This window comes from Bos indicus x Bos taurus, chromosome 8 (genome assembly GCF_003369695.1).
Source record: "Bos indicus x Bos taurus breed Angus x Brahman F1 hybrid chromosome 8, Bos_hybrid_MaternalHap_v2.0, whole genome shotgun sequence".
Classification (NCBI taxonomy): Eukaryota; Metazoa; Chordata; class Mammalia; order Artiodactyla; family Bovidae; genus Bos; species Bos indicus x Bos taurus.
Window position 1 is genome coordinate 46,105,527 of NC_040083.1, and position 12,141 is coordinate 46,117,667.

At 42.5% G+C, this 12,141-nt stretch overlaps 1 protein-coding gene across 2 annotated transcripts in view; it reads left to right on the forward strand.

The window, feature by feature from the left end:
• MAMDC2 (MAM domain containing 2) overlaps positions 1 to 12,141 on the forward strand; it is a 171,671-nt gene that overhangs the window by 81,720 nt on the left and 77,810 nt on the right. For both annotated transcript variants that reach the window (XR_003512260.1, XM_027549440.1), the window contains exon 5: positions 902 to 1,039. Coding sequence is in view for 1 of the 2 variants with exons in the window: in XM_027549440.1 (XP_027405241.1) it covers positions 902 to 1,039 (138 nt within the window). In the remaining variant the exon portion in view is untranslated. The remainder of the gene's footprint in view (positions 1 to 901; positions 1,040 to 12,141) is intronic.

The following is a 12,141-nucleotide window of genomic DNA, read 5'->3' on the forward strand; positions in this document are numbered from 1 at the left end:
GGTTGAATCCATTTTAGAAGCCAACAGGCAAGGAAGCCCATACAGGTCCATACACATCAACCTCTGGAGGATGGAGCAGGGTGGAAGAAAGGTGGATGGGTCTGGAGGAGCCAATAGGAGATGACCAGCACAATCACAACTTCGTATTTTTAACTGTTGTTTATGGGGGTCAACAGAGGAATAGCCTTGTGAGTTTCTTGCTCCCCCAAAGGAGTCTGTTGACTGGGAACAATTTATCTGTGCGAGCATCTCAATGCTACTAAAAAGGGGAGAGAGGGTCTCTTTGTCTTCTCTTGTTTTCTCTACTCAGTAGCTGCCAAAGGGCCCAGTGCCTAAGATATTCCTGTCTCGACTATTCTAAGATCTTATTTATAAGAAAAGCAGAGAACTCTAGCATCATAGGAAACATGCGCCTTAGCCCTCATCTTAGTACCTTGTCTACCATCAAGAGAGAAGGGAATGAAAGAATGGGTTCCCAGAAAGGTGGTGGATAAAATTTCTGGAGCTAAAAGTGTAGCTCTAAATAGTGCTTTGACACAGAATTGGCTGATCTACCAAGCACTAACCACGTGCCTGGCACTGTGCTGGCAGCTGTCCACCCTTATCACAGCCCTGCGTGGTGGGAGTATCTCCCCATTTTGCATAGGAAGACATGGAGACTAGGAGAGGTCACATTCCAGCCACATGGGCCACAATCCAAAGAAGCAATGATGAATTATAATCTCTGTTCATTACAGGATCTCTCCTCTTGATTGACTTTGTCCAGGGCTCATGGTACAAAGGCCCCGGTGGTAGAAGGGAGTGTGAAACATACCGGATTAAGAGCAAACTGCAGTGAGTCTGGGCAGCTGCAGGCACAACTACATCTCCATCAAGTCTGTTTTTATTTCTCTTCTGCCAGAATGTGACTTTGAAGAAAACCATCTCTGTGGCTTTGTGAACCACTGGAACCCCAACGTGAACTGGTTTGTTGGAGGAGGAAATACTCGGAACTCCAACTCTAGTCTCCCGCAGGATCACACCTTAAAGAGTGAACTGGGTGAGCTGGGGACACCTTTTTCCAGGATAACTGTGTTTGCCATCTCCCCACTATATTGACCTGCCCATGGCTCTGTCAACAGAAAAGGAGGCAGTGAGAGGAGGGTGAGTAGGCACTGAGAGACCTGGCAGGAGAGTAGGGAAGAGTAAGCCTTGAGACAGAGACAAACTGCAGACACGATCGCTGTAACCGAGAATGCCACCCAGTTCAAGGCTCTTCTTGCCCTGTGACTGGGCTTTGCTATTTTCACATTTCCATACTACGCTTTATTTTCTTTTCTGTTTATCGTTCAGCATTTCTAAGGACAAGGCTGGAATAACCCTAGGTTACTTTTCACTAAAAATAGATTGAATGATGCGAAGCAGACGGTAAGAGCTTCTCTCTTGGCAGGGAGGTGAGCCAGTACTGATGATCAGTCCTGAAATGTGGTGAGCAACAGGGCCCCCTAGTGGCCAAGTGAGCTGGTTCTCTGCAGGGAAAATGGAGAGGAGAGGGTATCAGTGATCGACGGGCTTGGGGGAGAAAGACCCTACACAGGGAGACCTGGCAAGGGCCTGCTTCCTTGTGGATTATGGCAGCTCTCACCTGGACCTTGGTGGCTTCATGAAAACCTAGGTCTCCTCACGGTTGCAACACATTCGTTTTGTCAACTCCAAGTTCTTGTTGACCAGAGAGAAGGTTCTGGTGACTAGCTTTCCATCAGGGACAGAATAGGAATGTTGATTCTGCTACAAACAGTACCATTTCCCCTTTTAATGCTTTGCCATGTGGATATTTAGGTGATCTGCTCAGTGACAATAAATAGCTGATGATGACACTGTGTCCCCTTGAGCTGCCTGAAAACATGGCAACTGTTTATGGCAACTTTACATCATTTCTCATTCACTGTAGTTCCTCTTCATGTGAATATTTTTAACCACATCTCCAACTTTTTTAAGTGTCCATCTTGTTACTTATCTTGGCCTTGGACAGTCTTCATCCTGTCCTTACTGTTCTCTTTGCTCTTAGGTGTTGCACAAAAGTTTCAGGTTTCCAAATGTATACACATATTTTGGTCCTAGAGACACACAACCCCTCTCTACTTGTGGCCACTGTAGGAGCCACACCTATAATGAGTGTTATGTATACAGTGAATGATCAGCTGTTATGACAGATTAATTCAGGAATCTGCATGAGTATTTTAAATGACAATAGGGTCATCTCAAAATAATAAAATGTTACTAGAGATCTCTTCAAGAAAATTAGACATACCAAGGGAACATTTCATGCAAAGATGGGCTCGATAAAGGACCGAAATGGTATGGACCTAACAGAAGCAGAAGATATTAAGAAGAGGTGGCAAAAATACACAGAAGAACTGTACAAAAAAGATCTTCACAACCCAGATAATCACGATGGTGTGATCACTCACCTAGAGCCAGATATCCTGGAATGTGAAGTCAAGGGGGCCTTAGAAAGCATCACTACGAACAAAGCTAGTGGAGGTGATGGAATTCCAGTTGAGCTATTCCAAATCCTGAAAGATGATGCTGTGAAAGTGCTGCACTCAATATGCCAGCAAATTTAGAAAACCCAACAGTGGCCACAGGACTGGAAAAGGTCAGTTTTCATTCCAATTGCAAAGAAAGGCAATGCCAAAGAATGCTCAAACTACTGCACAATTACATTCATCTCACACGCTAGTAAAGTAATGTTCAAAATTCTCCAAGCCAGGCTTTAGCAATACGTGAACTGTGAACTTCCAGATGTTCAAGCTGGTTTTAGAAAAGGCAGAGGAACCAGAGATCAAATTGCCAACATCCACTGGATCATGGAAAAAGCAAGAGAGTTCCAGAAAAACATCTATTTCTGCTTTATTGACTATGCCAAAGCCTTTGACTATGTGGATCACAATAAACTGTGGAAACTTCTGAAAGAGATGGGAATACCAGACCACCTGATCTGCCTCTTGAGAAATTTGTATGCAGGTCAGGAAGCAACAGTTAGAACTGGACATGGAACAACAGACTGGTTCCAAATAGGAAAAGGAGTACGTCAAGGCTGTATATTGTCACCCTGCTTATTTAACTTATATGCAGAGTACATCATGAGAAACGCTGGGCTGGAAGAAGCACAAGCTGGAATCAAGATTGCCCGGAGAAATATCAATAACCTCAGATATACAGATGATACCACCCTTATGGCAGAAAGTGAAGAGGAGCTAAAAAGCCTCTTGTTGAAGGTGAAAGAGGAGAATGAAATAGTTGGCTTAAAACTCAACATTCAGAAAACGAAGATCATGGCCTCTGGTCCCATCACTTCTTGGGAAATAGATGGGGAAACAGTGGAAACAGTGTCAGACTTTATTTTTTGGGGCTCCAAAATCACTGTAGATGGTGATTGCAGCCATGAAATTAAAGGACGCTTACTCCTTGGGAGAAAAGTTATGACCAATCTAGATAGCATATTCAAAAGCAGAGATTACTTTGCCAACAAAGGTCCGTCTAGTCAAGGCTATGGTTTTTCCAGTGGTCATGTATGGATGTGAGAGTTGGACTGTGAAGAAAGCTGAGCGCCGAAGAATTGATGTCTTTGAACTGTGGTGTTGGAGAAGACCCTTGAGAGTCCCTTGGATTGCAAGGAGATCCAACCAGTCCATTCTGAAGGAGATCAGCCCTGGGATTTCTTTGGAAGAAATGATGCTAAAGCTGAAACTCCAATACTTTGGCCACCTCATGCAAAGAGTTGACTCATTGGAAAAGACTCTGATGCTGGGAGGGATTGGGGGCAAGAGGAGAAAGGGACGACAGAGGATGAGATGGATGGATGGCATCACTGACTTGATGGATGTGAGTCTGAGTGAACTCTGGGAGCTGGTGATGGACAGGGAGGCCTGGCGTGCTGCGATTCATGGGGTCACAAAGAGTCAGACATGACTGAGTGGCTGAACTTAACTAAACCTCTTGAAACCTTTGTTTAAATGAATAAAACAATGAACACTGTCTTGGGGTTTCAAAAAGAAAAACCAGATGACATTTCTTAATTTATGGAAGTAGGTCCAGTACTCTTGCCTGGAAAATCCCATGGACAGAGGAGCCTGGTAGGCTGCAGTCCATGGGGCCGCTAGGAATTGGACACAACTGAGCAACCTCACTTTCACTTTTCACTTGCATACATTGGAGAAGGAAATGGCAACCCACTCCAGTGTTCTTGCATGGAGAATCCCAGGGACAGGGGAGCCTGGTGGGCTGCCGTCTCTGGGGTCGCACAGAGTCGGACACGACTGAAGCGACTTAGCAGCAGCAGTAGCAGCAGGCTGATTTTGAGATTGTTTTCTGCCATCTTTTAAAATTCTAGTGCGAGGAATAGAGAGAATCTTGAAAGACTAGTGCATTAAAATTGTAATAATCCTTGGTGTCATTACCACAGAAATACAACCTTTGGTGTTAGAGAGCTTTTCACAAACCACTAAAAAAGTAGTTCTAAAGTCAGATCCTCTGGGTAACCAATGTCACAATCTAATCATTATTTGTTCAGTGCATAATTTTTCATTCTTAATGATGGCAAGGACCAGCTGGCTGGGAGAACACATATTCTTGGGAGAGGCAGCAGACCTATGGACTAGTGTCAAATCACCCCTTTGACTATGTTGTGTGTGTGTGTGTATGTGTGTGTTAGTCACTCAGTCGTGTCCAACTCTTTGCAACCCCGTGGACTGTAGCCCGCCAGGCTCCTCTGTCCATGAAATTCTCCAGGCAAGAATACTGGAGTGGGTTGCCATATCCTCCTCGAGGGGATCTTCCTGACCCAGGGATCAAACCCATATCTCCTGCATTGCAGGTAGATTCTTTACCATCTAAGATACCTGGGAAGCCTATGTTAATTGCGTGTAACCCATTGTTTGCAAAATGCGTCACCCCTAGTTCTTCCTCTCTCTCATTTGTGACCACAGAACATTCCAACCATGTTTGTTTCAACAAGGGATAAAGAGGAGGACCAGGCCAGGAGTCAGAATGCTTGTGCTCCAGACCCAGTTATAAGAGTGCTGTATTACTTTAGGTGATTTGCAGATATTTGATCCTGTCTAGAATTTCTATAAGGTATTTGGTCTATTCCATTAGGTCCTTGAAATTTGGTCCCTTCCAAAACACCTGTGAGCATTATTTGGTCTGTGTCAAATGGTTTTAGACAGGACCAAATATCAAGGACCTTTGTGCACAGACTAAATGTCGTAGGGACATTTCAGACAGAACCAAATGTCCTTCAGTGCTTTGGGTAGTCCCTTAACTTCTGAGGGTCTCCACCAGTCTGTTCGAAAATGAGGAATTTGAGTTCAATGATCCGTAAGATACCTTTGAGTTCTAATATTTTACTCTTTTTTCTTTACCTAATGCTATACATCAAAATCTCCAAATTCACCATCCACTGAGATATATTTCAAAAATGCTCTGGATAAAAACAAAAATAAACAAATGGGACCTAATTAAATTTTAAAGCTTTTGCACTGCAAAGAAAACTATAAACAAATGAAAAGACAACACACAGAATGGGGAACATTATTCACAGATGAAGCAACCAACAAAGGATTAATCTCTAAAATATGCAAACAGCTCATGCAGTTCAATATCATAAAAGCAAATAACCCAATCAAAAAATAAGCAGAATATCTGAATAGACGTTTCTCCAAAGAAGATATAAATATGGCCAAGAGGCACATGAAAAGATGCTCAACATTACTACTCAGCTCAGTTCAGTCACTCAGTCATGTCCCACTCTTTGGACTCCATGGACTGCAGCAAGCCAGGTTTCTCTGTCCATCACCAACTCCCGGAGCTTGCTCAAATTCATGTCCATCGAGTTGGAGATGCCATCCAACTATCTCATCTTCTGTCATCCCCTTCTCCTCCCCTCCTCTATCTTTCCCAGCATCGGGGTCTTTTCCAATGAGTCGGTTCTTCACAGCAGGTGACCAAAGTATTGGAGCTTCAGCTTCAGCATCAGTTCTTTCAGTGAATATGCAGGATTAATTTCCTTTAGGATTGACTGGTTTGATCTCCTTGCAGTCCAAGGGACTCTCATGAGTCTTCACCAACACCACAGTTTAAAAACATCAATTCTTCAGTGCTCAGCTTTCTTTATGGTCCGACTCTCACATCTGTACATGACTACTGGATAAACCATAGCTTCGACTATATGTACCTTTGTCAGCAAAGTAATGTCTCTGCTTTTTAATATGCTGACTAGGTTGGTCATAGCTTTACGTCCAAGGAGCAAGCGTCTTTTTAATTTCATGGCTGCTGTCACCATCTGCAGTGATTTTGGAGCCCAAGAAAATAAAGTCTGTCACTGTTTCCATTGTTTCCCCATCTACTTGCCATGAAGTGATGGGACTGGATGCCACGATCTTCATTTTTTGAATGTTGAGTTTTAAGCCAGCTTTTTCAGTCTCCTCTTTCACTTTCATCAAGAGGCTCTTTAGTTCCTCTTTGCTTTCTGCCATAATGGTGGTGTCATCTGCATAGCTGAGGTTATTAATATTTCTCCCCACAATCTTGATTCCAGTTTGTGCTTCATCTATCCCAGCATTTCTAATGATGCATATAATTTAAATAAGCAGAGTGACAATGTACAGCCTTGACATACTCCTTTCCCATTTTGGAACCAATCTCTTTCTAACTGTTGCTTCTTGACCTGCATACAGGTTTCTCAGGAGGCAAGTCAGGTGGTCTGGTATTCCCACTCTTTAAGAATTTTCCACAATTTGTTGGGAGCCATACAGTCAAAGGCTTTAACGTAGTCATTGAAGCAGAAGTAGATACTATTGTGGAATTCTCTTGCCTTTTTTATGATACAAAGGCAAATGTTGGCAATTTGATTTCTGGTTTCTCTGCCTTTTCTAAATCCATCTTGAATGTCTGGAAGTTCTTGGTTCACATACTATTGAAACCTACCTTGGAGAATTTTGAGCATTACTTTACTAGCATGTGAGATGAGTCCAATTATGCAGTAGTTTGAACATTCTTTGGCATTGCCTTTCTTCGGAATTGGAATGAAAACTGAAGTCCTGTGGCCACTGCTGAGTTTTCCAAATTTGCTGGCATATTGAGTGCAGCACTTTCACAGCATCACCTTTCAGGATTTGAAATAGCTCAGCTGGAATTCCAGCATCTCCCCTAGCTTTGTTGGTAGTGATTCTTCCTACAGCCCACTTGACTTTGCAGTCCAGGATGTCTGGCTCTAGGTGAGTGATCACACCCATCATGGTTATCTGGGTCATTAAGATCTTTTTTGTACAGTTCTTCTGTGTGTTCTTGCCACCTCTTAATATCTTCTGCTTATGTTAGGCCCATATCATTTCTGTCCTTTATTGAGCCCATCTTTGCATGAAATGTTCCCTTGCTATCTCTAATTTTCTTGAAGAGATCTCTAGTGTTTCCCATTCTATTGTTTTCCTCTATTTCTTTGCACTGATGACTGAGGAAGGCTTTCTTATCTCTCCTTGCTATTCTTTGGAACTCTGCATTCAGATGGATATATCTTTCCTTTTCTCCCTTGCTGTGCATTTCTCTTCTTTTCTCAGCTGTTTGTAAGGCCCCCTCAGACAACCATTTTGCCTTTTTGCATTTCTTTTTCTTGGGGGATGGTTTTGATCACCGCCTCCTGTACAGTGTCACAAACCTCCATCCATAATTCTTCAGGCACTCTATCAGATCTAATCCCTTGAATCTATTTGTCACTTGTACTATATAATCATAAGAAGTTTGATTTAGATCATACCTGAATAGATTAGTGGTTTTCCCTACTTTCTTCTATTTAAGTCTGAATTTTGCAATAAGTTCATGATCTAAGCCACAGTCAGCTCCTGGTCTTCTTTTTGCCGACTGTATAGAGCTTCTCTATCTTTGGCTGCAAAGAATATAATCAATCTGATTTCGGTATTGACCATCTGGTGATGTCCACGTGTAGCATCATCTCTTGTGTTGTTAGAAGAGGGTGTTTGCTATGACCATTGCATTCTCTTGACAAAACTCTTCATTTTGTACTCCCAGGCCAAACTTGCTTGTTACTCCAGGTATCTCTTGACTTCCTACTTTTGCATTCCAGTCCCCTATAATGAAAAGGACATTGTTTTTTGGTATTAGTTCTAAAAGGTCTTGTAGGTCTTCATAGAACCATTCAACTTCAGCTTCTTCAGCATTAGTGGTTGGGGCAAAGACTTGGATTACTGTGATATTGAATGGTGTGCTTTGGAAATGAACAGAGATCATTCTGTCATTTTTGAGATTGCACCCAAGTGTTGCATTTCAGACTCTTTTGTTGACTATGAGGGCTACTCCATTTATTCTAAGGGATTCTTGCCCACAGTAGTTAATATAATGGTCATCTGAATTAAGCTCACCCATTCTGGTCCATTTTAGTTTTCTGATTCCTAAAATCTCGATGTTCACTCTTGCCATCTCCTGTCTGACCACTTCCAATTTACCTTAATTCATGGACCTAACATTTCAGATTCCTATGCAATATTGTTCTTTACAGCATCAGACTTTACTTCCATCACCAGTAACATCCACAACTGGGTATTGTTTTCACTTTGACTCAGCCTCTTCATTCTTTCTGGATCTATTTCTCTGGTCTTTTCCAATAGCATATTGGGCACCTACTGACCTGGGGTGTTCATCTTTCAGGATCATATCTTTTTGCCTTTTTATACTGTTCATGGGGTTCTCAAGGCAAGAATACTGAAGTGGTTGCCATTCCCTTCTCCAGTGGACTACATTTTGTCAGAACTCTCCACCATGACCCATCCATCTCGGGTGGCCCTATATGGCATGGCTCATAGTTTCATTGAGTTAGACAAGGCTGTGATCCATGGATCAGTTTGGTTAGTTTTCTGTGATTGCACTTTTCATTCTGTCTGCCCTCTAATGAATAAGGATAAAAGGCTTCTACAGAAAAAAAGAGGCTTCTGGAAGCTTCCTGATGGTAAGGACTGACTGTGGGGGAATCTGGGTCTTGCTCTGGTGGGTGGGGCCATATTCAGTAAATCTTTAATCCAATTTTCTGTGGATGAGTGGGGCTGTGTTCCCTCCCTGTAGTTTGGCCTGAAGCCAAACTATGGTAGGGGTAATGGCAATAATGGTGACCTCCTTCCAAGTGACTTATGCCAGTATGCTGTGGCTCCCGGGACTGTTGTATTCAGTGCCCCTGACACTGCGTCAGGCCACTGTCAACCCACATCTCCGCCAGAGACTTCTGGACACTCACAGGCAAGTCTGGCTCAGTCTTCTCTGGGGTCACTGTTCCTTTCTCCTGAGTCCTTGTGCACACAAGGTTTTATTTGTGCCCTCCAAGAAGACTCTTGGAAGGCACAGTCCTGTGCCTGGGGAAGGTTTCCCTGGGCCTGTGGAAGTTCTGTAAGCAAATTCCACTGGCCTTCAAAGTCGAAGTCCCCAGGTTGGGAAACCATTGCAGCACTATTAACAATAGCCAGAGCATGGAAACAACCTAAATGTCCTTAGATGGAGGGATGGATAAAGAAGATGTGGTTCATATATACAATGGAATATTACTCAACCATTTAAAACAGGAACAAAATAATGCCATTTGCAGTGACATGGATGGACCTTCACGTATAATAATAAGTGATATTATACAATATCACTTGTACATGGAATCTAAAGAAAATGGTACAAGTGAACCCATTTACAAAACACTAATAGAGTCATAGATGCAGAAGAGAAACTTATGGTTACCAAGGTGGAAATAGAGGATGGATAAATTGGGAGATTGGAGTTGACGCATACATGCTGCTATATATAAAAGGATAATGAGAACCTACTGTATAGCACAGGGAACTCTACTCAGTACTCAGTAATGACCTATATAGGAATGGAATCTAAAAAAGAGTGGATATACGTGTGTGTGTATATATATATATATGAGATTCACTTTGCCATATAGCAAAAACTATACTGTATGTCAACTATACTCCAATAAAAATTAATTTTAAAAATAAAATGCCTTGAGTCCCTCCTGAATATGTATAAACACATTGCATTTGGCATTAGAAAAAAGAAAAAGGAGGATTAAAGGGAGTAAGGAATGAGAAAAAGAGGACCTGGCTTTTCTAATATCCTGACCAGTAGATTTTCTAGTGTCTATATCAAGGCGTGATGATGTGGTCATCCCTGAGGAGCACAAAGACTTGGTGGCAGAGCATGTCAGCCCTGCCGTAGGCACTCGCTGCTCTCCTCCCATTCCCTCCCCCTCCCATCTCCTCCTCTCCATTTTTCCTATCTTTTCTCTTCTTCCTCGGCTATTCTAAAACTGCTCCCAAAGGCAGGCAGCTTTGCCCACTAGCATTGCTTAGTCCCCTGACGTCAGTATGAAGGCCCAACGAAGTATTTGAGCCTGAGCCTGAAGTAGTCATGTATGGATGTGAGAGTTGGACTGTGAAGAAAGCTGAGCGCTGAAGAATTGATGCTTTTGAACTGTGGTGCTGGAAAAGACTCTTGAGAGTCCCTTGGACTGCAAGGAGATCCAACCAGTCCATTCTGAAGGACATCAGTCCTGGGTGTTCATTGGAAGGACTGATGCTGAAGCTAAAACTCCAATACTTTGGCCACCTGATGCGAAGAGCTGACTCATTTGAAAAGACCCTGATTCTGGGAAAGACAGGGTGGGAGGAGAAGGGGACGACAGAGGATGAAATGGTTGGATGGCATCACCGACTCAATGGTCATGGGTTTGGGTGAACTCCAGGAGTTGATGATGGACAGGGAGGCCTGGCATGCTGTGATTCATGGGGTCGCAAAGAGTCAGACATGACTGAGCAACTGAACTGAACTGAAGGAAAGAACTCTAGGGAGACTGTTACCTGCTTCCAGCAATCCTGAATTATAATCAGCCTACTCAGAGCCTTCTTCATTGATCACAATGAGGCTTTTTCATTGATCGCTCATTCATTCATTCAACAAATACATAATAAGCACTCTTTATAGACCAGGTATTCTTGCATAACCTAGTGATACAAAAACTTCCAACTGTTCCCTAGAATGCCACTGTTTGAGTATAATAATCTTTATGTGAGAAGAATTCTCACACAAATCATTCTATATATGTCATCAAGTAAACTGGGGAAATGCTGAGCTGAAGAAAGCTAAATAGACACCTCTATTTGATGGCTTCTCAGTGCCTTTAATATGCTTCTGTGTTAACATATATTATGGCCTTTCTCAAAATGTTCAAATACTGAGATACTATGTAAATATGCATAGGGATGTATGATTAGTACAATTATGAAATACATGATATGGGACCACAGAAAAATGAAAAACCACCTTGGTTTTGGAATTTGGGGAAGGCTTTCTACAGGAATTCATATCAGAACTGGTATTTGGCCTGATGGATAAGGAGAAGATAAGAATAGTGTATGCAGAGGTGTTCAGGCATAAGAATAGATAGTTTCTTTGATGTTTGGAGAGTGTTTAAAGATGGTGGCATGTGTGATAATGGCAGAGTAGGGCTTAGATCCTAGGTTGTATTTCTGCTTGTGATCAGCAGGAAGCCTGGATGCCTACCTTCCATTCACTTCTTCCAACTGTTCTCTGCTATTTTACTTTGGCTTCTCTTTTTGGAGTAAGATACTCAGATATGCAGATGACACCACCCTTATGGCAGAAAGTGAAGAGGAACTAAAAAGCCTCCTGATGAAAGTGAAAGTGGAGAGTGAAAAAGTTGGCTTAAAGCTCAACATTCAGAAAACGAAGATCATGGCATCTGGTCCCATCATTTCTTGGGAAATAGATGGGGAAACAGTGGAAACAGTGGCAGACTTTATTTTTATTTTTTGGGGCTCCAAAATCACTGCAGATGGTAACTGCAGCCATGAAATTAAAAGACGCTTACTCCTTGGAAGGAAAGTTATGACCAACCTAGACAGCATTTTCAAAAGCAGAGACATTACTTTGCCAACAAAAGTCCATCTAGTCAAGGCTATGATTTTTCCTGTGGTCATGTATGGATGTGAGAGTTGGACTGTGAAGAAGGCTGAGCCCCGAAGAATTGATGCTTTTGAACTGTGGTGTTGGAGAAAACTCTTGAGAGTCCCTTGGACTGCAAGG